At 41.1% G+C, this 26,876-nt stretch overlaps 1 protein-coding gene across 3 annotated transcripts in view; it reads left to right on the top strand.

Moving 5' to 3' along the window:
• The first annotated feature begins 23,428 nt into the window (after positions 1–23,428).
• Positions 23,429–26,876, top strand: part of PLEKHG1 (pleckstrin homology and RhoGEF domain containing G1) — a 53,565-nt gene continuing 50,117 nt past the window's right edge. For 2 of the 3 annotated variants that reach the window (XM_074168319.1, XM_074168318.1), the window contains exon 1: positions 23,429–23,961. In XM_074168319.1, coding sequence (XP_074024420.1) covers positions 23,542–23,961 — 420 coding nt within the window. In that variant the 5' untranslated portion in view covers positions 23,429–23,541. The remainder of the gene's footprint in view (positions 23,962–26,876) is intronic. The other variant, XM_074168320.1, reaches the window with a different exon arrangement.

Raw genomic sequence — 26,876 nt, 5'->3', positions numbered from 1 at the left:
TATTTATAGTCCATATACAGACTACTTAACACAGACTATTTTTCATATATTTGCTAGATCAGTATTAAGAATAACTCATGAGGTGACATGAGGTGTTTCTAATCAATATAGCAAGTAAAAATGCATACTTAAAAAACAAATAAAATTTCTCTGCAAGATAATACAGTCCACAATAGAGCTGTGGTATCGGTGCGGTCTAGGCAACCTGTGTAATTGTGATGGAAGAGCTTTTAACTAAGAAAAAGAAAGGAGTAGAAGTGTTGCTATTGAATTAATGGACATAAAACTTCCAAGTAAACTCATGTAGTAGGATATGTTTAATATTTAAGTGAGGGACTTCGCTTAAGAAGAATAGTGAGATTGCTCTGACCTTCATTCTTTGCTCACAAGAACAAAGTTAAGCGTGTGTGATAAAGATAAAAGTGCGTATTGCTGTTTGCTGAATTGGGGCCATTATCAATATTTGAATGTGGTGGCCAAATCCAAGGCTGTTAAAAATGGGGTTGACTTGGAACTGGGTCAAGCATTACCTGACAGAGGTTGTTGTGCAGCTGAAATTCAAAACCTGCTTCCTCCAGATTCTTCAGGTGTATTAGAAAGGTGCATGAAATATGTAAAATTACTCATTTTTGAACAAGTTTGTTTTAAAATCTCCAAATTCTTGGACACAGATTACAGTAATGAAAGGAACAAATCTGTTTCTGGTTACACAGGAAGGAGCTGAAAACACAAACCTTGTATTTACTTGTGAATTTTTGTTCAGGAAGATACAGCTCATTTGCTTGGTGCTGCCTGAGGGAGGGAGCGGGAAGATGATTAAATTAGTTTTCTGTTTGTTTGTACAGAGGCTTCTAGTGTTATCACTGGGTCAAGTTTATTTTCCTTTTTTGATCAAAGTTAGGTGCAGAACTGAGAGGTTAAAAATTGCTATGCTGGTGGTAAGAAACAAGCTGCCTCCCTTTGCTCCTTTCCCTTTGCTATCCCATCTCCTTTCCCCACCATCCAGCCTTAAAAAGTTCAATAATTACTTAGATGATTGAAATTATGGAAATGTTCCCAGTGGTCCAGACCTGCCAGGACTAATTAAACCTCAGGATTTGACATTTTTTTCAATTTAAAATTGAGCTTTGCAAAGCCTATCTGAAGACATGATTTCCATTATCTCTCTAGGGGCCCTGAGTCACTTCGAACTTTAATATGATTTCTAGGGAGTAAACTTACTTTATCTTTAATTCACACAGCTCTGAAGTTTAAAAAGAGTCCATGAAAAACCTGCATTAATTAGTCTTTTGCCATTTGCAGCTTTCTTGTTGAAACTTTCGTCTGAAGGCATGAAAGGAGGGACAGGTAGTTTCCTTGAAGCTTAAATGAACAGGGTGCTGGCCCCCACCGGTGCAGTATTTTACTTAGGTTTGTGGTTGTTTTAATAAATGCAGGAAAGTGTGTAGCTGGTGATGTTCATAACTGCTGAAGTTAGTTCACTGTATTTTCCAGGAGCTTTCTTTTGAATTTACCGTTTGGCATGCACAGAACAACATCGCTGCTGTTTATCAAACATTGATGGAGCAATAAATTGTAGCTGTAATTCAAGTTAGTGCTCAGGCGGTATATCTGTTGCCCTCCAATACATCTAGAACTTATCTTTTAATGCCAAGATAATTTCAAGTAATATTTTGACTCTTTATGAGCACTTTACCTGGGTACGCATTGTACTACCAGTAATATAAGCCATAGTGAACACGGCCAGTGATAGTGAGCAATACTAGGTGTTTTAGAGTATGTGGTAATCGCACCATCTGGTGTACCCTGCCCATTGCAGAGCTGATTTCTGCTTCTAGGACCTAAACTCTTGTACTCTTTAAAGTTTTAAATTCTATTTAGCAGGAAGGTCAGTGTTTATTATTACCATGTGTTCAGCAGATGCCAGCGGCTGGTTCCTTATTATGCGTCGTGCTCTACCCTTAGCTTACCAACTAACATTATATATGTGTGAAAGTGACCTATTGCAATAGGCATGAGTTTGTCTTTGCTGGCTAGGAGTACTATCTACCATTGGGATTTCCTCAGTTAGTTTAAATCTCGCGTTTGATACTTTTTGAGTTAACTCTTGTGTTAACTCAAAGTGCTGTGTCAGTTCAAAAGGTTGCTTTTGTTCAAAATAGAACATGGAGAAAGACTTTTTCTGCTTATGTAGCTGCACAGCAGTAATGTTTTCTTTCTTTTCCTCTTGTTTGTGCTCTTTCTAAAGATTTGTAAGCTTTCCATTTTGGATTAGGAAAAATAGTACTTTAAAAATAATAATTTAAAACAAACGACTCCCCCCCTCCCCAAAGAAAAAAAAAAAAGGCAACAAAAAAATCCCCAGAAAACAACTCTCTGTCCCTCCATAATTGTGTTTGAAAAAAAGAAAATATAGTATTCATACATGTCTTGGAGAAAGATGTTAGGCTGATGTATTTTACTCTGTTTTTACTAAAGAGATGTCCATGTATGTGACTTGTATGGCTTTGGTCCTACTTGGTAACTTCAGTAACGTAACCATATGACTAGAAGAGAGAATAAAGAAATGCTGTATATGTAAATATGTGCATTTAAGAAGTTTGAGAGGGTTGTTGTTTTGTTCTTAAATTCTTAGAGTTCATTTAATATCCAGCTAATTAATTTCCTCTTTTGTTGGCTGAAAATGGAATTTTTCTTCCCATTTCACTTGGTAGATTATGTCAGTGTAGGTTAGAGATGCAGTGCTTGTGTGTGGAGGGGGGGGGTGTTACTATTTTAAGACAGTTTTTTTTCCATCAGTCCTTTATGTAGTCTGTACAGGGAATTTGAGTCCGAGCCATAGTGCAAATTTGTCAAGCAGCATTTCCCGGACAGCTTATGGAAAGCAATTCTGGAGGATTCCCAAACTTAATTGAAAGATACTGCTTGGTGTGCCTGCAGCTCTCTGGAACTGGAATGCAAAACTGGCAGTGGAATAAACGCGCTTCCCAAGGAGGCTGAAGATGCTGCAGAGCAACAGACAGGGGAGAAGAAGAATTTTCCTGAAAGATGCTTGCCTTTTTTTCTTTTTTTTTTTTTTAAAAAAAAAAAAAAAAGCTGTGTTCCTCTTTGAGGCCTGCAGTGATGGCAGGTGTCCAGCTGTGGTATCAAAACTGCGGTTTTAAAGTTGGAATGAGAGGATGGCTCTTAGCCACTCGTTAATCCTGTGCTGAACGTCTCCAGGAGAGTAACCAGTTACACGGCTTCACAGTGCAGAAGTAATTACAGGGGGGATGGGGGGGGCTTACTCTGCAGCCGTGTTTCTGGACTATAACATTTCTAGAATGTCTGAAAACAGCAGTAGCAAATTATTTGTTATTTGTTGTGCTACATGGGAAGTATAGTGTTCATATAGAGTTATGTCTCCAGTGAAAATGAATCTGCATTTGCTGTAGGACAAGGTTTTGGGGTAAGCCTTTGCTTTTCTTTTACCTTTTCCATCTTTCTCACTTTTGCCTGCTTCCTCTAAAAGTTTTTACTGATATTTGGAGTTCCTATAAGACCCTGAAAACATACAATCTGTTATAAAAAACCCTGGTAATGTAGTTCTCTAAAAGTATATATGGCATTCATTTGGTTTGCCATTTTTTGTCATGGGCCAGCTGTATAATGTAATACAGTAAGCATTTTGTGACTCTTGAGGAATTTAAAATAGGAACTTTACTGTGATACTTCATGTAACTTCTAAGGTAACTAATTTCCAAGAATGAAGTGGCAAGAAAAACAACAAATACTGATACCCTGTGTTTTCATGCCAGAAACTTTCCGAGGAGGGTTTTTTTCTGAATCGGTCGTTGAGTCCAGCATAGCTGGGATGAGCAGTCCCTTTGGCCGTTGCAGCTTGTTCGTCTCACTGTGCATGTGTTCTGTCATCTCAGTGATGTACCCAAATGTCTTTTAATTCACCACCTGAGTGACAAATATTAAATGGTGTGGGGCTGTTTTGGTGATCATCATCATTGGTTTTATGTGGGTTAACTTTTCATTCTTATACAGCTCTGTCATGTCACAGCACCAAGGATGTTACTCCTTGGGATTTCATTTGCCATTTCTCTTTGACATGGGGAGGGGGCAGGGGGGAAGATACCGAGAGAAACTGCAGAGTTTGAGTGTTTCGGACATGCTTTATTCTGAATTTTTACAGAAACCATAGAAGTGCAAAGTATTTTTTATTTTTGTGTCAGTAGACCTTATTCCTGTCACTGCTAATGTTATTTTATCTCTAGTGATTGATTTGTGGAAGTGTGTTGCACAGGGACATGTGAAAGTGTAAGTAGTTGTCTCATTTAGTCAAAGATCAAGCAGATCATGGTCTGCTTACCACCCATTTCATTTTGGGATTGGAAGATTTGCTCTTTCTCAAAATTGCTAGCTATAGGAAAAAAAAAAAGTTACTTATTTTTCTAAAACCTTTGCAGAAGCATTCTCCTTTCAAATTGCTGGCTTTCAGGGAGAACTCAAGTTCAATACTTTACCTTTCTATGGTTCAAACTAAGTCACTTGTATCTCCTGGCCTCCATGTAAGTGCTTTACAGAAGATGGATTGAAGTGAGGTTATACTTCTTGTAAGAGAAAGTGGGAAGAAAGGAAAAGGACGCATTTAGCACTGCCTGAAGGAACTAGCTGTAACAGGAGGTACAAATCCCCAAACTGTGCCTCTGAAGCCACTGAGGTTTACTGCAATTCAGTTTTGTTTGATGCAGCTGATAGAAAATTATGTCTGTCCAGAAACTAATGTGTTGTGTGTGCTATGTATGCACGCGCGTGCGCACACACACACACGTGTTCTAAGATTTAATGATTTCGGTTAAACCAATGAGGTTGCACACCTGAAGCTAAGCCTATGTTTAAATGAGGATAAAAAGAGGATATGGGCCGTCAGTCTGCCTGTCTGTCATCAGGTTCTTTTCTCATGTTCTCAATAACCCACAACACCTCCCCAAAGGTCCTGCGATAGGCAAGAGAACAGGCACAGATTCTAGTTGAACCTGCAAAATCGAGGTGTCCAGTCTTGGGGGCAGCTACGCCTGGTAGTTTGCACAGATCCAGAGTGTAGCTACCTTTGTTCTCCCAGGGGTTTCCAAACACTGGTGCAGAGAGAGAGGACACAACTCTCCTCTACCTGTAGCCCCTGGGCCACGCACTCCTGCTGCTCCATCCCTCTGGCACAAACAGCCCTGGAGCTGCTGGTTTTGAGCAGGAGCCTGACGCAGGTGAAAACTGAGCTGGGTGCCCACAGGACCATCGGTGCTATTGTGAGCACTGATGGGGCTTGAGAGTATGTGAGAGGAGAGAGGCAAGCCCACAGGTGGGCTTAACAGGGATTTAAGTGACTCTGGAGCAGGGCACTGAGACCAAACTGGTCTGAAAATGAAGAACCTGAAGTATTGTGCTCACTGTCTGTGATATTCTCGTACTAGGATTTAATCCTCATGCAAAGATTTTGACTAGCATATAAAGCAGATAACAATTTTAATACAGCTTATCAAAAAGAGTACGAATATATTTAAAGAATATTTTAAAAATAATTTCTGTTTTTAAGATATATATTTTTCCTGTGCCTTTAGAGTAGAGAAAGAAAAACAGCAGATGAAAAATGCATTATATGATTGTTTCCTTCAGGGATTAATATCTTGAATGACAAGAGCAAATGTTTGGGGAGATATGTTTTGCTTGTATATGATGTGTTTTTTCACAGTGCTTATAAATATAGTCATGTTTGCTAGCAGTGTCAGGATATCTAGTGTATTTCCACAACCCTGTCTGGGTTTAGAGAATGGTCTAGAGAGTACATGGCCAGTTATTATAATCTTGGACAGTTTTTCTAATTAATTTGTTTATATAACCTTGGGCTTTCCACTGCACTGAATACTTGCTGACCTTTAATTTCATTTACTGGAGGGTGGGGAGGAAAGAGGAGAAAAGAAAGAACTTAGGAAATCCCTTTCCCCACCCTGCCAAAGAAGGTGACTTTCCTTTTAAGTCTTGTTTGGGTTTAAAGGGTGCAAGCAGAGGAAAAGATACATTGCAAAAGATCATTTTGCATCCTTCATAAAAGCCAAATGTTGAAAGCAAAGCATCAAATATTTAGGAGCATTACAAATTTGATACAACCTCTGTAATAAATGAGTGTGTCAGATTTATAAAACGTTCGTAGTCCCTGCTGAACAACCTTTATTCAGGTACATGATTATTTCTAATACACTCTATTTACTCTTTCAATAATGCTTACTTAAACTGGATATTTATTATAATGGATTTTGCTTTGTATTCATAGTGTATATACTAAATCATGTATCTGTTAAGATGCTTTTCTTCCTACTTAGAGATCATACGGTTTTCTCAAATGCAAAGTATTCCTTCACGCAGTTGCTTACTTTTTTGCTAGATTAATTAAATCTGCTCCTTTATTTCCATTTTAAATAAATACCAAACGTTTGGTTTAGTCCAATGCCTCTCCTCTGTGATCCAGAGGGTTGTGTTTGTCAGCTACTTTTCTACAGCTGGAGAAAATCTATTTGTTCATTTCTTAACCTTTTGACATGTCTGTTTTTACAAGGCCGGCTGTTTTTGATGGAGGATTGAAGTATAGAGTAACAGCTACAGAAGGAAACATCTTTTGTTATGATCAGAGTGTAAACTGAGCCTCACGCGAGGAGGCGGGAGTATGCTTACATAAAAGATTTTTGCACACACAGAAAAAAAAAAAAACCCAAAAGAGAGACCCTCCTCTTCCTTCATGTGATTGCCTGTTGAATTTTGATGTACTGTAATAAAAGGTGATTTTAAAAAAGTTTTATTCACATATCCTAGACATATGACTGTAAAACTGACTCGCAATTAGTTAAACTGCTGATTCTTCACAATAAAAGCAGTCTCAGCAGGGATGAGACTAACCCTTTCCTTCTGTACGTGGCTGCAAGGTCTGAAAAGTCATGGCTGCCGACCTCTGTGTGAAGATCCTAAGACGCCCTTTCCATTGTAATAAGCAGGGAAATGCAGGAGTGTAAAGAAGGGGAATGGGTTTACAGGGTCTGCACGCTCAGTGTTTCCTGATGGCCCGCTGCCTCTGACCACAGGCTCAGGAGCATCCCAAGTCACTGGTGCATGTAGGTGCTGAAGAAAGAAGTAGTTTTCTCTCTCTTCTGACTCGGGGTATCATATCCACCAAAACTCAGCTTCAGCAACTTAACACCAGCTCTACTTTTTATCACACTTAGAAAGCATAGCATTATAGCAGAACTGCTTCACCTTTTCTGTATTTTCCCAGTAAAAGTGGAGGTTTGTAATAGTGGTGTGTGACAACAGGTTAAGTTGTCATCCTTTTCTCCCTCAAAATAATTTGTATCATCTGGCAACAGAATATGTTGTTAATATGTGCATAAATGTATGCATGAAGTTGAAAGACACTATTTTTTTTTTTCCCCTCTCTCCTTAATGTCATTAAAAATGTGTCTGCATGTGTTGCAGTTTCAGAGGACACCACAGTGATTACAAGTCATATAAAAATGCGTGAGATATCTGTTCCTAAGTTGAGTGTAGAAGCTAAGGGTTTATTTACTGCAGTAAAAGTAGCCAAATGGGCATACCCTATTCCTGAGCCTAGGGGCTCACTAGCTGAGGCCTCTGTTGCCAGCGGGACCGTGCTGGAGGAGAGCCGGCCGTGCCTTAGCTTGGGAGCACTGTCAGAAGCTGTGGTGATGGAGTGACCACTCAAGTCAGAAGGGTGAGAACGGCCATCTACCTAAATGCATTTGGCATGTCAAGTGGACAGACTTGTACCAACAGTGTAAGGAAAGAAGCTAATCTCATATAGTGGAGCTTTCTTTTGCGATGGTGAAATGGATCATGGCCTCTTTGGGCTTCTGCCTAGCAAGGCTTACACCTAGGGTTGTTCCTAATGGTGGCAAATGACCTATGGCAGATGGAAACTGTGCTCTGCACTGAGCAGCCATTTAATTTTTTTTGTTGACTGTTCATGAGTTATGGCTGTTTTCACAAGCTAAATATCTAGCTCCAGGGCCTGTTTTCTAAAGTTACCATCCTCCTTCAGCTTCCCCTTGTCTGAAACCCTGAGTGCTTAGCACTGACATCAAATCTGGAAACCTTCCACAAAGGGCAGTTCTGAAAATTGGGGCCTAATTCCCTTGCTGTGACATAGAGCTCTACATAAGAGGAACGTCAAAGTTACCAAACTAACTGCAGTGCTAAAACTTCATTATGTATAGTCTCTGCCTTCACTGTGATGCTTTATTCCCATTTCCTAAAATTGTGCTAAATGCCTTCCATTTCAAGGGGGAATTTCTGATGAACTGTATGGCTGCCATCAATCAATACCAGTTTTCTAGTGAAGAGCACATATAAGTTATGGCATCAGATAATCTGGAGAAGCACAACGGATAGTTTTTTTCTTCACTGTGGATTGTTCTTCATCTAACCAAACTCATGGGATGGAGTCCAGGGCAGCAGCTGTAGCGTAAGGCTTTACGCTTCTCTTACGTCAGCTCACTTGTTCTGAGGATAAGAAGGGATAAATCATTCACATTAAGGGCTCAGGACTTACATGCATAAAAAAAAAATGTGCCAAAGCTATTTAACTTTTATGCCAGGTTATAACGTAACTCCTTTTTCAGAAACTGTTTATTTAATTTTAAAGCTTCAGATGTAAATAGTAATGTGATATCAACTGAACGTTTTTGGTAGCCTAGTGCACGATTGATGTGATACAAGCTGTTTTTCGTCACTAGGATGTCTTTTAAGTGGGTAAAAAAATTATTCTCTTGGGTTACTTGATACCTAGTCAGTAATGAGAAGTATGTATTACTTTTTAATATTAGTAGGATAGCTGCTCTAGTTTCTGATTTAAATACAATAAATGTTTCCTTAAAACTCACATGGGAAAAGTCCCTGGTAAGCACTTTGGAAATCTGAAAACCCCAACATGCTGCATTCATATCCCTTCTCTTCCGCTTTGGCAAGTCAAAAGATTTTTTTCTTTTTTTTTCTTTTTTCTTTCTCTTAAGATGAAATCTATTTCAGATGAGAATATGGAGTTGCCTAGTGAATCACCTTTATTTAAACTAACAGTATAAGCTGTTGCTTCTCACACTCATTCATCTCTGTAACAAAGGGGATCAATGGAGGGGGCAAGTGGGAGTGCTGACTAGCTACATCACTATGTGCAGAGTAATATTACAGGCTCAAAGCAGTATCAGCAATACGTTCCTAAACCAACTCTGTTCGTTTGAAAAGAGAAAAGCAAACATAAGAGAAAGGAATGTCAATACAGGGGGAAAATGGTGGGCTCCAGTGCATACTCCATAATTGTTTTCCTATTTGCCAATGGTGATTATCGGGTCTTTTTATCTTAAATATGCTTCTTGCCACCTCTGGATGCTAGAGACAAAGTGCTGACATAGTGGAACTTCGGGGTTTGAGTTCAGGGTATATGGAACATGATAACAAAAAACCTCCGTGGTCCCTCCATTAAGAAATCTGGCAAATCCCTATGTTATTTGTTTTGCTCCCATCCCTGTATGTCAATGTTAGCATGTGACTGCTAAGAAAATCCATAAAACAGAAGATCACAACTCAAAATCCTATAAATTGGCAGTGGTGACTGGTTAAAAGTATTTAGTGGGTAGGCCTTCCATTCTAGCTCTCCTAGGCTTTCATCCTCCCACATTCCTCCCCGTGCAGTGTTCTTCCAAGACAGAGTTATTGGCAGATGCAAAAGTATTAACAACAAATTATCCACAGCATCAGGACTTTCTCTTGAATATTCTTCTAACACAGGAAATCCTTCTTCCCCTAGCTGTGAATAAAACACGTATAACAAAATCAACATATGTTAAATGTAGTGATTAAACGGGGTCAGAGTTTGTGCAATCTTCTGGTGAGCTAGATGTATTACCACTAGAAACACAGTTTGTTGTCAGTGCTATATGTCAGCTCCTAAAAATGGCTTTATATTGTTGTACCTTAAAGGGCAAAGGTAAATACTGATTTTGAAGCCCCTTCTTGATAATTCCAGTGGATCGGTGCTGTGCTGAGAGATGCTTTTATCCTTACAGCTGTGACTCTGCTGCCTCTACTAATTTTGCCATTGAAGATCTCTTACCCGAGGTGATCCATTCTCTTCTGTCAATCAACAAACACATGAACGTCACAGTTGAGCTATGGAACTCCTTTAGTTTTTGATGTCGCATTTTTCTGAGTTGAGGTCAGCTATGGCAATTGCCACGCAAAAGGCAGCAATACGACCACAGTCAGTTTGACTCTTCTTCTTGTATACTGCTCAGGCCTTCAGAGCCAGATGCCTTTGTCATTGTCTTCAGAGAACTTTGCTCTAATTTCATCGGGAGGGGAATGTTCCTCCCAGATTGTTTTTCTAACCTTCAAAATATTTTGCAATGAATTTTTAATTGGCAGGGTCTGTGCATAGTTTAAAGGTTTAAAATGTTTCAAGTCTTTTAGTTGTAGATTATAAAGAAAATGTATTCACTGAAAAATCATTGGAGTGTAAATTTTAATATCTCCTGGTGCTCCATTAAGTGATGCTGATCAATTGCAAAAGGGAACTGTTTTACTCTCCTCATGCCACTTGTCCTGGGGAAGAATATAGCCACTCTTATGGTTTACTGTATTGAGAGATAAATGCTTTTCGATGCCGAAATAAGTATAACTGATTTCATCTCTGACTGTTTATAGAAATTGATGACACTGAGGAGATCTGCCATCTTTCTGTTTCGCTGAATACAGTTAATGAAACTATTTGCAAGCCCCAATTCCATTCAAGTGTCTTACTAAATAGTTATGGCTGATCACTTTTGAATTGTCACTGATTTAAGTTACACAGATGTCACAAATCTTTTGCCAGAATCTTTGCTAATAAAATATTTCAATAGCTACAGGATTTCTAAATAACTGTAGAAGTGAGATGATGCTTATTGAAATTCTGCCTACATGAGTAATATGTCATAGGTGATGCCGAAGGAGGAGAGTAGGAAAAGGCCCTGCTAAACTTCTTTTAACCTGTGCCTCTTTGTAACAAAACAATGGTAGCCAGGGTTTCCAAAGAGATGGGGATTTGAAAAGTGAGCACGCCAGCTAATAGCTGTGGTAACAGGCTGCACCTAGTGGAATAATACTGATGGAGTGGCCTCTCAGTGTGTCTCTGCGCCTCAGAGCTCAATAGTGAATGCCCAGCATTGTTCGGCCACGAAGAAGTCTCGGAGCTCTTGGGATGTCAGGGCAGACCGAGGGAAACCGATTTTCAGGGTGTAGCCAACCTCCTTGTAACAGGGCTGGAAGGAGCCTGGGGGCCATTAGCCATTCCTCCCTGCTCTTTTGCTGTACCAGCTTCATGCTTGTAGGTGGCAAGTCCCCTGCAGGGATCCTACAGCTCAGCAGAGTACCTATGGGAGAAGGCAAGAGAGAGGGGAAGGATTTTTTTCCCCTCACCTCTTTGTTTGATGAGTTTCATGGTTGAGAGTTACGGGAAAGCTTTCCCTGGGGGAAAGTCAGAAGGCGACATTTGAATTTAAGGAAAAGCATGGGCATAAGAGATGGTTCACTGAGGAGTTGCAGCTTAATGTTCTTAATTTGATTGCAGGTTTTGGGAGAAAATAAATGTTTTACTGTGTGAGACTTTTTAAAAATAAACTGAATCTCTGGGTAAGCCATGAGAATGGTCTTAAATGCTAAACCATGCACTGAATTACCTTGTAGGTTCCCATGTATGGAGTTGTGTATGGAGTTGAAAAGCCTTTGATGTTCTCTCTAAAAACAGAAACAACAAAAGGAATTGTTTTCTAGCACAGCTTGTTGGGAAAACCCTGCAGTTGTACTACAGAGTTAATACATCCTCCCCTCTGCAGCTCCCACCCTCAGTCATTTTAGACCGTAGTATTTGCCTTTGTGGCCAAGTTTCTCCAAGTCCGGGCTGTGTGTTTTGGATTTGAGATTTTGATTTGGATCTCAGCTCTAATATTTAAATAAGGAGGGATTTGCTACTTTTTTCTAACAGAAAACAAGCAAGTGGAAAACCCAAACAACAAGAAAAACGTTGGGATTGAATGTCCCTATCTGGAAGAAAAATACAGCGCGAAGGAGAAATCTGAGAAAAATAACTCCTTTAGCTGTACTAACAGGACTTAAATAGGAGTCTAAGTTTCTGTTTTCCCTGTCTCTAATCTAAACACTGAGAAAGCTCATCTGCGTTGTTTACTGAATACCGGCAGTTGTTTGGGCCACATGGACGGATTTAGATGTTGTTTATTATAGTTAACAAGCAGTCTGAAAATTGGCCGATGTAAAAGTGTTTGAAGGCTGCAAAAGAGAAGTAATATGGCATGGACTGTGAAAGCTGGGAAAACAGAAGGATGGGAGCAGACAGTTGTTATCTGATGCCTTTTCATGAATGTTTTAAATTTCTCCTACCTTGCTGTAAAACATGTAGCGGTATGGTTTTATGAATGAGGTTTCATGCCCCTCTCTCGTTTGTGTTTGTCAGAGGTTTTTTTCCCCTAGATTGACAAAAAATTGCATAATAAATCCAATGGTCAGTAGAAATCTGGAGAACCGTTTTCACTGACTTTTTTTGTTGGGTGTTATGGATGTATAAAATTCAATTAACATACCTCTGAATAGGAATGTTAGAGAATTTTAATACTTTTAAGTCAGTAGGATTACTTTTCTGTAGCTGTTGGTAAAGAAGGCACAGGGGCTTTGCAACACATATAACTTCAATAAAATTACTGTCTTTCTAGTTCAAATTAGGCATGTTATTGTTCTAATAAGAAGAAAGTGCAGAGAAAGGCTGATGACTCAGTAAGTCAGTCGCTGTGAATTATGCACCAAATGTTCACTGTAAGCAAGTCCAAGCCTCTAATCTGTTCGCTTCTTGCCCTGTGACTTCTGAAGTGTGACTCTTGGCACTGTTAATCTTGAATACTGATGTGTCGATAAGTGCTGCGGGCATTAACACCCTCTGTACATGCGTGCAGAGGCTACACCGCTCCGTACACTGATACTGCAGTGATCTCAATCTCAATTCGTGCTTTGCTTCTTGCATACAAAAGCTCTAAGGAAAGTATTGCTTGTTTGAGACAGGAATTTTGTTGTTCCCAATGGTTTGTCTTTATGAAATAGCAGCTACAAAGTCGTAGGAAGTATTGTACACGCGGCAGAATGGCCTTACAGCAGCTCTGAAAGCATTGTGAAACCACTTCTTCATCACAAACATATTTTCCATTGGAGTGGCTTTCACAGAGATACCTTAAAGCTTAATGACAAGGGAGGGAAGGGCCACATCAAGGTAAACAGCAGTCGGGATATGATTGGATCATTAGTAGAAAATAAAAAATGAAGATTTGGAGTGACTGCATTTTTATGATCTCTTGTATGTGGCAGCAATTAGACACCTTGATTTTCTGCTGTGACCGGTTATTTTGTCGCCATTTAGCAGTCTTAGTCTTTTTGACCTTATTTATGTAAAATACCGTACTTAGCTATAGAAGCAATATGTGAGAAGAGCTGTGGTGTGTTGTACTCCTTTGAACACCTGCTTGGTTTCTTTTTATTTATTTCCATTTAAAATGCTGTGAGATTTCAGAATACTAATTATTGTACACAAAAATCTGTTGCAGTCATTTATTAAGTCCTGAGTCCTTTGACTGTCATTGAATTTATTCCTATTGGACCGTGATTTTGAAAGAGCTGTTAGCTTACTGTTATGAAGCCACCTTAAAAATAAAACCTAATGTTCCCTTTTAGCAGGATGGGCATAAGAAAATGACTGATGACTTGAAATGTCAGCCTGTGGTGAAGCCAGACCATCAGTATATCTTAGTTCCAACCTGGGTAGAATTTAAGGATTCTTCTCCCCAAGATGTAAACATGAATACTGCTTTCTGCAGCTTTTATTTTTATTCAAGAGAGCAAACCCAGAAGAAAGCTTTTATTATATTATAAATGCGAACATCTGTTAGTACGAGTCTGGTGTTATTATTTCAATTCTGTTTCAAAATTCTAGTTGCTAAACTTCCTGAGGTGCAGAGGAGGTTCCAGTAAGTGTCTCCAGTTCAAAAGCAAAAGGGAGAAATCATTTAACTAGATTTAAAGAAAAACATCAGTTGTTTAAAGCTTCTAAAACTCACTTCTATTTGGCATCTAACAAAGTCAGCTATTCCAGAGAACTGGCCTTTACAAAATGCAGGTTTTTTCAGGAAGGATTTTCACTGGAAAAGCTGAGAAGTCAACAAAAAATTCAGTGGCGGAAGTGAACAACAGAGTGTTAAAATGAGTTTAAAAGAACTAATCTGTTTGTGCTAGATATTGTAGTTAGGATTTCTTGTTGAGTTATAGGAGATGAGTTGTATGAAGATGCCTTTTTTTGTGGTCACACAATTAAATTTTTCACTGTAACTAGTAAGAATGATTCCTAGGTGCCATGTTTCCTTCTACTGAAACTGTGTCCCCCTTTGTAAAGTTTATTTTGCCTACTTTACGTTGCCAGCTATGAGACGGTTAACATTTTTTAATCTTAAAAAGATCCCAGTGTTCTTGGTAAAGCAATAAGGCTCTTGTGCTCTGTTGGGGAGGCTTCGCCAAGACCTCCAGTGTGCTTGTGCTCCTTTGATAGGTTGTGAACTTCAGCAGCAACTTTAGCTGGGCTAGATGAGGTTGAAAACTTGCCTTAGCAGCAGCATGCTGGCATGACAGAACGTGTGCTGGGAGCAGTGGACTAGTCCAGGAAGAAGTAGAAACCAGACCTGATGTCCAAGTGCTGTTACAGTGATGGAGTGTAGGGTGGAAAGAGATTAGTAATGTGCCAGCAGCAAGGCCTGATCCTTCCTGGGTGGAAAGAAGAGTCCATGTGGATTTTCATTCAGGTCATGGCTCTGAAGTTTGAATGTAAAAATACTAAAACATTCAAGCACCATTGTGTTGAACACTTGCTGTTTACTCTTCTTCACAAAATGCCGGTATGGGCAGGGAAGAGAAGGATGTAAAAGCTTTGATTGCATTATCATCTAGGGTATTATTCCTTCACAGGCATTCATATCTACATGTCTTCAATGAATTTTCATTTGCTCTGAGAATAGAGTAGAATAGAATAGAATAGGGCCATCTTTTTTAAAAGAGGAGAGAAGCAAGCCTTCAAAATTCACAAGGAGATAGAAAATAATCCTTTTAAAAGGCCTGTAAATGGAGCATTGGATCCATATACTCTATTTGTGTTTGCAGTACATCAGCAGCATGTGATGGCTTGTTCCTTTTGTTAGGTGTCTCTGCAGTACTGTATACAGATTAAATAGCTACTGCATTGCAGAGAGTTATTAATACATTACATTGCACTTCCAGTGAAGATGTCAGTGTGTCCTTAAGCCTGAATGTACCCTGTGGTTGAGTTATGGGTTTTTTTTAAAAATTTTTGCTGAGGATAACTTATTTCTTCACTAAATCCTTAGCCAATTGGGAATTATGGAATAACATCATTCCTAACCTCTATAAACTCCACTTATTGTTCAAGTTTAGAAAAATCAAGGCTTTGTTCCAAACCAAAACCAGGTCATCCTTCTAAACTTTTAATTCTGATGCATTAGTTATGTGTTCTTACGGTGTGCACACACCAGGAGAGAGCAAGAGACGGGCTGGAGAAAGGGATACATCTGAAAGGTAATGCAGATAAACGAAAGCCAGACTCAGGGGATATGAGGAAAATGGGGAGAAGTGGGACAAAACCATTATTTTTCTGGCACATCTGTGTTCTGTTTCATTGGCGATGCACATTAGTCAGTAAAACAGAAGGCTTTTTGAGTTTCTAGTCTCCCGCACTGAGTGCTCTCAGTGCTGTGGATGTTTAAAGTGACGGGGGGTGAGGGGCTGTTCTTGGGGAAACCCTCACGTGTGGGGTAAACTGCTGCTGACTTATATGTGGGGATGTTAGGGAGCGCTAAGGTCAAATGTGGATGTGCAGAGACGAAGGAGCAAGGCAGAGCAGAGTAAGGACCTCAGCTCTGTTCCCCTACCTCCCCACTCCCTGTAATGCTCCTGAGGGCTCACTGCCAGTTCAGACCAGCGGCTGAAGCTCACACTGCATTGCTGCAGTCCCTGCTTGTACCCAGCCCACTGAAGCAGGGGAGCTCTCTGTCCCCAGCTCCCTCTGGGTCAGTCACTCGGCTTGATTTGAGCCTTCAGAGCTCAGGGGGTTCGTCACTGCTAAATAACGAAGGTGCTGATGTTGTTTGCTTGTCATAGGACTTCACAGAAGTGACCAAGCAATGCCGCTGTGGCTGGTTGATGCCCTACAGGTCTGCCCAGGAGAGTTAGTTAAAACCTCCCTCAGAGGTGATAAAATCTGCATAGGCAAGGTGGGCATGATGTGTGAGGAAGCAGAGGTCCAGGGGTTCATTAGCCCCTGAAAGAAATACGTGTGACTGTGGAGCACAGCAAATGTGTGGTAAATTCACCGCGTTCAGATTATTTGATTGAGTACCTGGGTGCCACACTGTGTGTACTGAGGATTTTTGGACCAGTGTTGACCATTCTGTGCCTGGGAGTGCATCCAGGACTTGTAGATACATGGTGACTCTGTGTGAAGTTTTGTGCAGATCTTAAAAAAGATGAGTGCACATGTGCATGTATAAAAAAAGTGCACATGTGTATGTATATCTTGTAGTGTAAATATGTCAGTATTGAAAAAACAATCTTGAAAACTACAGGAGAATGTGTTTGAGAGAGAGCACGTCTCAGTCATCTCAGATGTGGCAGCAGGTTGTAAACACCTGATCTTTCAGCCTGGGTAAAAGGGACTTTCACCCCGACAGCCCCGACATTCAGATCAAAGTGTTTCACAGCTTTGCAAATGGTCTCAAGGCCGCCTTCGCTTCCTCCTTCTACCTCCAGCTTCCTGCTGAAAGGCGTTACTCAAGGACTATGCTCTTTAGGAAAACTCAGAATGAAGCCGAGGCCATGTTACGTACAAGGAGAGAGGGAGTGAATTTCAAGTATGATTTTAAAGATAGAGTATCTCTTTGCGGGCTGGGTTTGAGCACGCAGCTGTGAGAGCACACCTGGAAAGCCGTGCCAGCAGCCGGGAACTCTTTTGACTTCTTTTGCCTCCCAGCTCCAAGATAGAAATGCCCCCACCCCTTCCGCAGGCCAAGAGAGCTATCAGCTTTCCCACCGGTTAGTACCAGTCTATATCCATTTTTTTCCTTTTCTCTGTTTCCCTGTTTCTTCATCTTTGCTCCAGTTTCTCCTCTCACTGTCCCTTTCCCAACAAAACTATTTTTCTTCCCCCCCCCTTTTTTTACTTTGCTTCATTGTGATTTAGCACAGAGCACTTAATGGTTTGGTTTTCACATTTTCTTTTGAAAGTCTTTCCTCTCGCTCTTTAAAAAAAAAAAAAAAAACAAACTTTGGAAGCACCCTGGAAAAGCCTGCTTCTGTTCACCTTAGGGCAGAATAGGATCCAGAATGATCCCGTTGCTGAGGATCATCCTGTTGCATTGCAGGTTCATGGGAGTTTCTAACATAAACACAGATATTTCACAATAGCAGCAGGTGATTTAATTGCTTCAGATGCTTATTGATACTATCTGCGAATCAAGGAGCAAAGAGTAATAAACGCTGTGGAAGTGGGGGCTCTATTTGATGTTTTCACAGCGTTGTGTCTGGAAAAATGGAAGCTAGTGGGTGTTGCTCAGTGAAGTGTGCGTTTTAAAGTTACCCACAGTGATGCCCATTGTCCTGTCCCTGAATTGCATGATGTCATGTTTCATTTAAGGCTCTTAGCGATGCCGAGGACCGTCGGTGCGCTGGGAAAAAAGGCGGTGAGAAAGTTGTGAATCAGGTTTCTGTAAAGCCTTTGTGTTTAGGGTTTTGATAGATAAAAGCTGACTCATGCAATATTTCTGGCGAAGGAGCTGTACAGACTAGTAAGAGCTTCTCATTTTACCTGAGTGCCCAATGAGGTAATTCGGGAACAGCTGAGGGCAGAGCCGGCGGCTCTCTTCTGCCGCGCAGGTAGGTCCTGGGTTGTTCGGAGAGGACTGGGAAAATACAGAGGACTTGGTCGTCCTGGGTGCGAGGAGCCAGAGACATTCCTCAGTGGTGAGATACTGTCGCAGAGGATTTTCCCTTGCAGTAACGTTCTCAGACATTAGCGTACTTGGTTGTGACAGAGGCTATTCTGCTTTAAATACTGCGGGGGGTAAAAGGGGGGGGGGGGGGGCAGTAATTTGGCAGACAGAGGCACAGTAGTTGGTGACTTTTTTTTCCCTTGTCGTAAGATTTCTAATAAATGGGATTTCTGTTGCTCAAAGTTCAGTTAAAGTACTTGGCAGCATATCATTTGTGACAGTTCAGACCAGGGATCTAATCCTGCAAATATTGTAGCGCTCTGATGGGATTTTGTTCACAGAGGGTGTTAGTTTTAGAAATGATACGCGTTCATATGCAAGACTTAGTAATTAAAAATCTGCTGACCTTCACTTGGACAATATTCAGAGCAGACGATATGGGGGGTGTATTTAAGATCATGCTGGGATTCTTGTAGTGAATGTATTTTAATTTTTCTTGGTCGGGCAGGTATTACATTTATGTTTCTCAATTGCAGTGCTGCGTTTGAATTTGATACTGAACGTAGAAATTGTTCTAAACAGCCTTACTTAATTGTATCTACAGTATGAACACTTTATTTGAAATATGAAAATATCTCAAGGAAAATACAGGAAAGATTTCTTGTAGTCTCATCACTTTTATGTAGCTAAACTTCCAGAGGATGTGAAGCCTGTAATTTCTGGTAATGCTGGCTTTGTAGATAACATCTGAGGTGCTCTTTTTCATGCCAGGAGAAAGGCAACAACAATACTAATTATGAATATAAATTGACTTGCGAGTCATGCAGTATGTCTTAAAATGTCATGTGCAGTAAACAACTTGGAGGAATAAACACCTATATTTAGATAGGGCTTGGGGTTCTTTGTATTTAAATATAAAATTGACTTAAAGCACTTTATCTCTCATTGTATGCTAATGTTCTAGAGTGGCCAAAGCTGCAGAGATAATGGAAAACCATTTATCATTACCATGCATATAGTTACAGGAAGGAGGTGTTTGTTAAAGAAGAGTAAGTGATAGGAGAAGTGTGTGCATTTTTGGTGAGAACTCGCTGAAAACAGGAGGTACGCTTAGATAGTTGCTTTGCATGTGCATCCAGTGTTGTAATTAATATTGCGCTTGCCTGTTGGGGTGAAATGCGGGTGTTTCTTGCCCTTGCACTGCTGCAGAGTAGGGAGAGGTGGTTGTTCCTGCCGGGGAGGGCTCTGGGGGAGCAGGGGGGGTCTGCAGGGGCTGGGGAGGGGGAGAGGCCAACTGCATTCATGCAAAGGCACAAACAAGAAATGACCTTGTTCGGGAAACGTATTTCCTTGTGAGTAGGGACAAGTAGTAATTATCCTCCTTTCAGTGCTGAACTAACAAGTAATTACTGTTATTCCTTAATTAAAGTATGCAAATTGAAGTTTCCTTTTTTTTTTTTTTTTTTCTCCCTCCCCAGACTGAGTTAAATACCGTTATTCACAACTCACAAAAGTTCTCAATATTATTTTGGTTCGTCATTGAAAGGGGTCAGTGAACAAAAGAATGGCTAACAAAAAAAGCAGTGAACCGGCCCAGATGTGGGTCAGGGTGTAGGAGACCTGCTGGGAGCGTGTCCTTCTGCGAGGGTCTGGGGGTGCCTCCAGTTACACCCACGGTTTGCAGCCGGACTTTTGGTGACTGTCCCCACCTGTGGGGGGACGGGGAGGGACACATAGACGCTGCTCCTGAAATTGGTGGCTGGGTGGGAGGGGGGGCTTGTAAATCAATCCCACAGGGTATGGGTGAAATTAATTGGCTATTTATAGCAGGTTTGTATCAAAGACAGAGATTTGTAGGAGGTGGCAGGGTTTGCAAAGGCACGGGCTCTGTTATGATGCATAGAGAGCAATCTTGGGGGAGTCTGTTTCCGCTTCCCCCCCTCCCCTGCCTCCAGCCCCCTCAATTAACTTGTGAATTTTTACCGGGCGGTCTGTACAGACCTTAGGCAGCTGCCACAAGAGTGGAGCTACTTTGCTGTAAAACCCTAGGGTGAAACAGTACCAGAGCTCTGAAAACCCAAATGCAGACCCTGAGAAAAGAAGGGGTGGGCGCTTGGCTGTGGCAATGAACTGCATTCAGCTGCTGCCTTTCCCGATGGACTTGTGACTGCAGAAATCTTCTAAAATACCCGTTCCTGATTTTAACAGCCGTGTGTGTCAGGGGGGGATCCTGTCTAGTGTCAGCGGAGCTTCTGAAGATAAACCTGTGAAGCCGTGGAAGATGTACAGGTCCTGTGTTACTGGGGGGGGGGGCTGTGGGTTTGTAGCAGCCACCTGTGGCTGAGGCAGAAATTGAGGGGTGGGCAGAGCCAGGGCTCGTCCCCAAACCCTGACTTCCCTGGGAAGAGGCAGCAAAGCGGTTGGTGCGGGACTCGCCAGCTGAGGAAAGGAAAGTGCTTCCCGGGCTTGTGCCACGCTGAAATCCCTGGTCCTGTCCTTCCTGCCTCCCTGCTGGGTTCACCAGCCACCTGGGTGCCCAGCTGCCACTCTGCAGGAGCACTGGCCTCTGGTGCCACCACCATGGAACCTGAGAAACACGTTTCGCTGGTCAGAGATGTAATGGGCAAAGTTTTAGCAAAAGCTCTCCACAGAGAAGCCAAATGATGAATTTTCATGCGGCTGAGAAAGGAGTAAGAATGAAGTAAAAAGTAACTTTTGAGGCTGTCAGTCAGGAGGAGGCTTTGAGGACAAAACAGACCAAGATTTTCAAGTAGCATATAGTTTGCTTGGTGTAATTTATGTAGAAAAATACAGGAATAGTCATTTGTATACAAAAATGGAGGAACTTGAGTCAACTGTGTTGCGTGCAATTAATTAGCGGGTGCCTGGGGTTTGCCAAGGTCAGTGGGAATACAGGTGTTAAAGAGAAAGCCTATTTTAACTATTACAACTAATCCTTGTTGTTTTTTTAGTAAGCAATGCCATTGTCATTAAACAAGAAAATAAGGGGGTTTGTTTATTTTGTTTTTCTAAGATATTTTAAGATCTCCCAATGCTTCTGGCTGCAAGCGTGTCTTATGAAAAACTATGACTCCGGTTTCATTGACCTGAACTGTGTTTTGTTTGTTTTTTATATTAATGAGCCTGACAGTGCTTGTGAAGCAAATATTACATATTAATACTTTCAGGTTATCTGAGAGACAGACTGCATATCAGTGAAACAGGAAGAAAAGAGCATGGAGTAATGGAATGTCATAGGAACCTTTTATTCCCCCCCAAATGTGGTTAATCAGGTGTTTCTTTGCCATGTAATTTTAATAAAAAATCTAAAGTAAAATTAGCAGAAGGGTATCCCTGTTATCTTGTTTATCCTGTGCGTTCTTCAAGGCGGTTTACATCTGCACAGCAACATTGTGCTTTCTACCTGAACATGAAAAATGATCCAAAGCTGATAACAAAAATACATTCTTCCTTATCAAAAATGCATACTTTCTTATCACAAGCAATAGGAAGGCAAACATCTTTGTCCATACCCCTTTAGAAACAAGAGAAGTTCACTGCATTCTTCACTTTTAAATATTTTACTGGTTTATTGCTTTATATTTTATTTTGAAGTTTGTACTTGATGTGGTTTATTCACGAAGGGTAAGAAAATATGGTTCTATGCTGCAAAACCAGAAGAACCTGTCACAGAGAAAGGCTAGATATTTTCAGACTTCAAGGTAAAACCAGGGGTACAGAGGTGCCAAATTAGGTTTTTAATCTAATGGCCAATTTTGACCCATGTAATGAGCAAATTACTCTCAGTGTTAATTCCATGTGTTACCTTGAGGGCAATGGTTCTTAACAGAAAGCTAACACCATCATCACTGAAATGGCAGTATTAATTACTCATGTACAAATAAAATGTTATGCATTCATGATAGGCCAAATAAATCAAACATTCTTCTCTGGGCTTTTTTTTTTTGTTGTTGTTTGCTTTGGATTTGTGTTCTTTATTTTTAAATGAATAGTGGTGTTTGATTTTGAATAATGAGAGAAAGGCTTTCTGCTTTGAATGAAATTCTTTCTCCCCCTCTTGCTCCCCCCAGACCAACTGCAGCAGGAGTGGTGTCCGGGAGGTTTCTGCTTGTAATTGCACAGCAAGTCTGCATCATTTTAAGAAGGGCCACCTTAAAGACTGGGCAGGTTTAATTTGCAGTTTACTGGCTTTATGGTTTCTTTACTGAAACTGCTGGCAAAATGAGGTTGTTGCTGGAGTAAAATAAGAAGTAAGCTACCCCTGTGTGGGTAGCTTCAGTGTTGCTTTTGTTCCTAAATTGTCATGTTTCCCTTTTTCACAGGACAGACATTCTGAAATTCTTTGAGTCTGAGGCAGGATTTTTTGGGTGGATACTTCTTACTGAAATGAAACCTCGAAGTATTGAATTTACCTGCAGCTGCTTTTGCAGATTCTCATGGTGTATCACACACAAGTTGGCCCGAGAGAAATCTGTATTTCATCGTAGACACTGTCCTTCAGGGCATTTCAGCAATAAAAAGAAAGTAGAATCGAAATGCTGACAGGAAGACAGACATCTTACTTTGTTGTTGCATTGATTTGAAAAACAGCTTTGGGTCAGTTCAGCAGGGGGTAATATTCTGGTTTGAGCTGAACAGTTTCAGAATGACTTGTTTTCCCAGTAGAAAACTGAATTATTTGGCAGCATTCTTTCCTGCGGGAACCCTTTTTTTCAGAAGCTACATTATTTTCATTGGGAAGTCATTCTGGTTTTAATGTTTTTGTACAAGCCACAGAGCTGGTAATTGATAACTGCTTTTAGTTTTTGTTTGACTGCTGGCCTTACGGAATTCAAAAGGAAAGATACCATCTGGTGTCACTGTGTGATTCTTGAGTTTTCCAAAGCCTCCAAACCAGGGTCAGTGCTCAGTTTGGAGGTAGCCCAACAGAGGGTTTTTTTTAACCTTAGGGAAGATCCTTGAGTCTTATTTCTCTCCTGTGCTGAGCCTGGGCAGTGCACCAAGCCCAGCGCTCTGGCACAGGAAGGATGTGCTGGAGGCACGCGTGTGAGCAGGAGGTACGTGGTGCCTGTGTAGTAGCCCCCAATAAGGGATCCCCACCACCTAAAAAGCATTAGAGCCACAGTGACCCTCAAATCGTGTTGTTCTGGTAGTCTTTTAGTTAAGGAAGAGTTGTGGCAGTTTTGTATGCAAAGAGCTTTAAAAGTATCTGTTGTCAACTTTTGTGTTATGTGGAGCAGCAACAGTAAAGCCGCTTCTGCTTATTTTTTTAGATGATTTCCACTTACCTCTTGATGTTCTCCCAGCTGTGACAGAGGCCCTTGACTCCAAGACGAAAGGGGAAGATTTGCACAAGGAGAGCAGACCTTTCCGCTACTGTGAAAAAAAGACCATGGACCTGTCAGACAGTGACCGTCCCGTCAGCTTTAGTTCCACTTCCTCCTCTGCTTCTTCCAGGGACAGCCACTGCTCCTTTGGAAGCAGAATGACCTTGGTTTCAAACAGCCACTTGGGCTTGTTCAACCAGGATAAAGAAACGGGAGCCATCAAGCTAGAACTGGTCCCAGCCAGGCGATTTTCCAGCAACAAGCCACGCAAAAACTCCCCAGTGGAGCAAGAGGATCCTGAGGAAGGCCTTGAAAAAAGGCTAAGCATGCCCAGGAAAGCAGAACCAAAAGCAGCGAGCAAAAACTGTGCTATGTCTCTGGTCACAGAGCCCACCAGTCCCAAGCTCCTCTACGTAGACAGAGTCGTCCAAGAGATTCTGGAGACAGAGAGGATGTATGTGCAGGATCTAAAAAGCATTGTAAAGGTAGGAGTCTTGGTTAGGATGGTGTAAACGGTTCCATAATGCTGTTTTTCACATTGTTTGATTTCACAGCAGGACAGATGGATCTGACAATGGATTTGGCATTTCTGGTCTTTATGAATTAGTGTAAAATCATTGTTCTTGTGTGTTTCTAGTTTTTATTTGATTAGATAAATCAAAGTTGTTACTATGTGTTCATGAAGAAATAACAGAAAAAAACATTATGTTTGACAGCAGTAGTGAACAAAGTGTAACTCTTTGCAGTACTGGTTTTTTTTAGAAAAAAAATTGCACAATTCTAGAATGTATAGCAAGAAGCAAACAGCAGACAGCTTGTTTGCCCCTTTAAGTGCTTTATCTGAAGGGTCTCACTTATTGATTCTTCCCCCTCACCACCAAATCCTAGTCCTGCAAGTTCTTTCCTGCCTTTTTCTCTTTCCCTTTCATGCAGCTCACAGCTGCAGTCTGTTCACTCCATGTCCTTGGCCTGTAGTACTTAATATGGCATGTGTATTTGCTGGAAAACCCTATTGTTTGGCTGTTACATGAAGGAATTATGTTTTCGTTAATATTAATTCTGAATGGATGGTGCTAATAAGTGGTTGTAGCATTTATTAGCAGCAGTGAAGTTTTTGTCCAATATGAACAGAATCTTTCCTTTGCCCTTTCTAGTACAGGGAAAATATGGCTGAGTCCTGTGGATTGTTTTGCTCATTCCATGTAGTTGTAACCGTGCCATCGGAGTCATGTTCTTCTGTTTTTAAAGGTGACAGTTAAGTCCCTTAGCTGTTGTTTGTAGTCTGTGTACTTAACCTATGTGTATATGACTACCCACAAAGAAGGATTTCTTGGTAGGTGCATGTTTAATGCACTGTTCATAGAATATATAGCTTTAGGTAGCTGTATGAGGTCATCTGCAAAAGGAAGTATCAGTCAGCTGAACACACTCTCCCCACCTGCAGTTCCAACCTGCTCGGTTCCCCAAGCGATGGGCGGGGAAAAAATGCTAAGGCTTTGATAACACTAATGTTTGTCATGATTAAACACCCCACCCCACCAAGTTCTCAATGAGAAGGCTTTTTCTGCAAGACGTTATTGGTTTCTGTAGCTGCTGGCTGTTTCTTTACATTCAGCTGTTGCCTAAGTTTCATTTTGGAGTGTTTGAGGTTGTCATATGCTGCAGAAGCAAGCCAGCTTTTGTGCATAGTCACCATTCACCAGGCATGACCTCCATGGTTTTGGAAACCTTAGCTCTGTCTCATCCTCCTATGCAGTAAACTATACAACTTGAGAAACTGGAAACTATCATTAAAATCTTGAAAGAGATTTTCCATTTACAAGTAGGAAGGCCAACAAATGCTTACTAGAAATACTTTAAGCATCACTACAGGAGATGTAGTGTAAATGTGGCAAATACTCTTGAAGTTATGAAAGAACAGGAGGAATTTACCTGTGAAATACCCAAGTGTATTTCCTATAGCAACTAATAAATAATGAATCTCAAAAGCTTTGTGTGGCACTAGAAAGCCGATTTGTGAGATGGAGTGGTTGGCAGTGGGACTTTCCTTAGGTAGGTGTTGAGGGTCTGAGGGCTTTAAAGGAGCTCCTTCCCAAATGGTGAGGACAGTGGGGAACCATCTCCCTCAGGCTGTGCATGTTCTTTGGTTGGTCTTAGGGGAGGGAGGTATGACTGTAAGCATGTTACAAAGGAGCCCATTTTATGTGTTTCTCAGGATTCTTTTCTCCACTAGTTACCTTAGCAATGCTGCAGTGATTTACCTAACCAAGAGTGAGAAGGATGAGAAGACTCCACAGACATCTGCAAGAGTGTCACAGCCTTACAGGATTTGATTATCCAGGTCTCTATGACTTGAGGCCGTTTAGTCTGGCAGCCAGCTGACTGGTGCTGAGCCAAACTAAGATGAAGGGAAGCAGCTTGACCTGTCGTATTTTCCAGATAAACATGGGTCACAATTTGGCAGCTGGTTAGGAAATGGGATGAGAATGGGAAAAGGGGAGCTTGGGAAGGGTCAAAGGACAAGTGCTGCCCAAGAAGTGTGTGGGAACTGAAGAGACACATGAAGATGGGAGCCGTTGGAGGAAAGCACAAGCAAATGAACCAGTGCTAAGCGGAGAGAAAAAATCATTACAGGGAAAACAATATGAGGAAATGAGAGAAAACCCAGGAAGTGGAAAGTTGAGAGGAGTATGAAATTGGTTGGAACTGGAGCTCTCTAGCCAATTTTTCAGCTGACTGCAATACAGCAGCTTATGTACACAGACTAAAAATAGTAAGAAAGTTGTTTTGTTTTGGGGTGGGATTTTTTGGCAGGGGGAGGAAAGGAGGAAGAGAAGCAGGGCAACTTGAAGAGATGCCAGACTGAGGATGGCATAAGAACAAAAAGGGGGAAATGAATAGGTACTATTTTAATCACCCTCTGCCCTTGGCTGAGAATTGTCGGTACAGATCTGTCTATTGCTTTTTGTCCCCTGGTAGTGGGGATTTGCTTATGCTACCTTCTCTCTGTTCAGTGAAAACATATGTGAAAAGAATATGTTCTTACTGTTATTTCCAGCACTTTGAAAGAGGTTCTAGAGTTAGAACCGAGATGGTGTCAAAACTCACATCCATGAATCTACTGTCTAAATTTCTGCTGTAAAGCAAAGCACATTTGCCTGTGCTGCACAGTCAAGCTTTTTGGGTGAGGTCGGGTTTGTTGGGTTTTTTTTGTTTGTTTGGGTTTAGGTTTTGGGAGGGTTGGGGCGATTATTTTTTTTTATTGGGAGGTGGGGTGGGAGTTTTTAGTTGGTGTCATGGTTTCAGCCAAATTTACCAAAACCAGACTGACAGATGGCCCTTCCCCTCTCTCTTTCCCCTCCTCCCCCCCCCCCCCCCCCCAAAAAGAGAGGAGAGAAAG

Source organism: Numenius arquata, chromosome 2, assembly GCF_964106895.1.
Source record: "Numenius arquata chromosome 2, bNumArq3.hap1.1, whole genome shotgun sequence".
NCBI classification, from domain to species: Eukaryota; Metazoa; Chordata; class Aves; order Charadriiformes; family Scolopacidae; genus Numenius; species Numenius arquata.
Note: the sequence above shows the minus strand (reverse complement) of the source record. Positions and strands in the feature narration are given on the sequence as shown.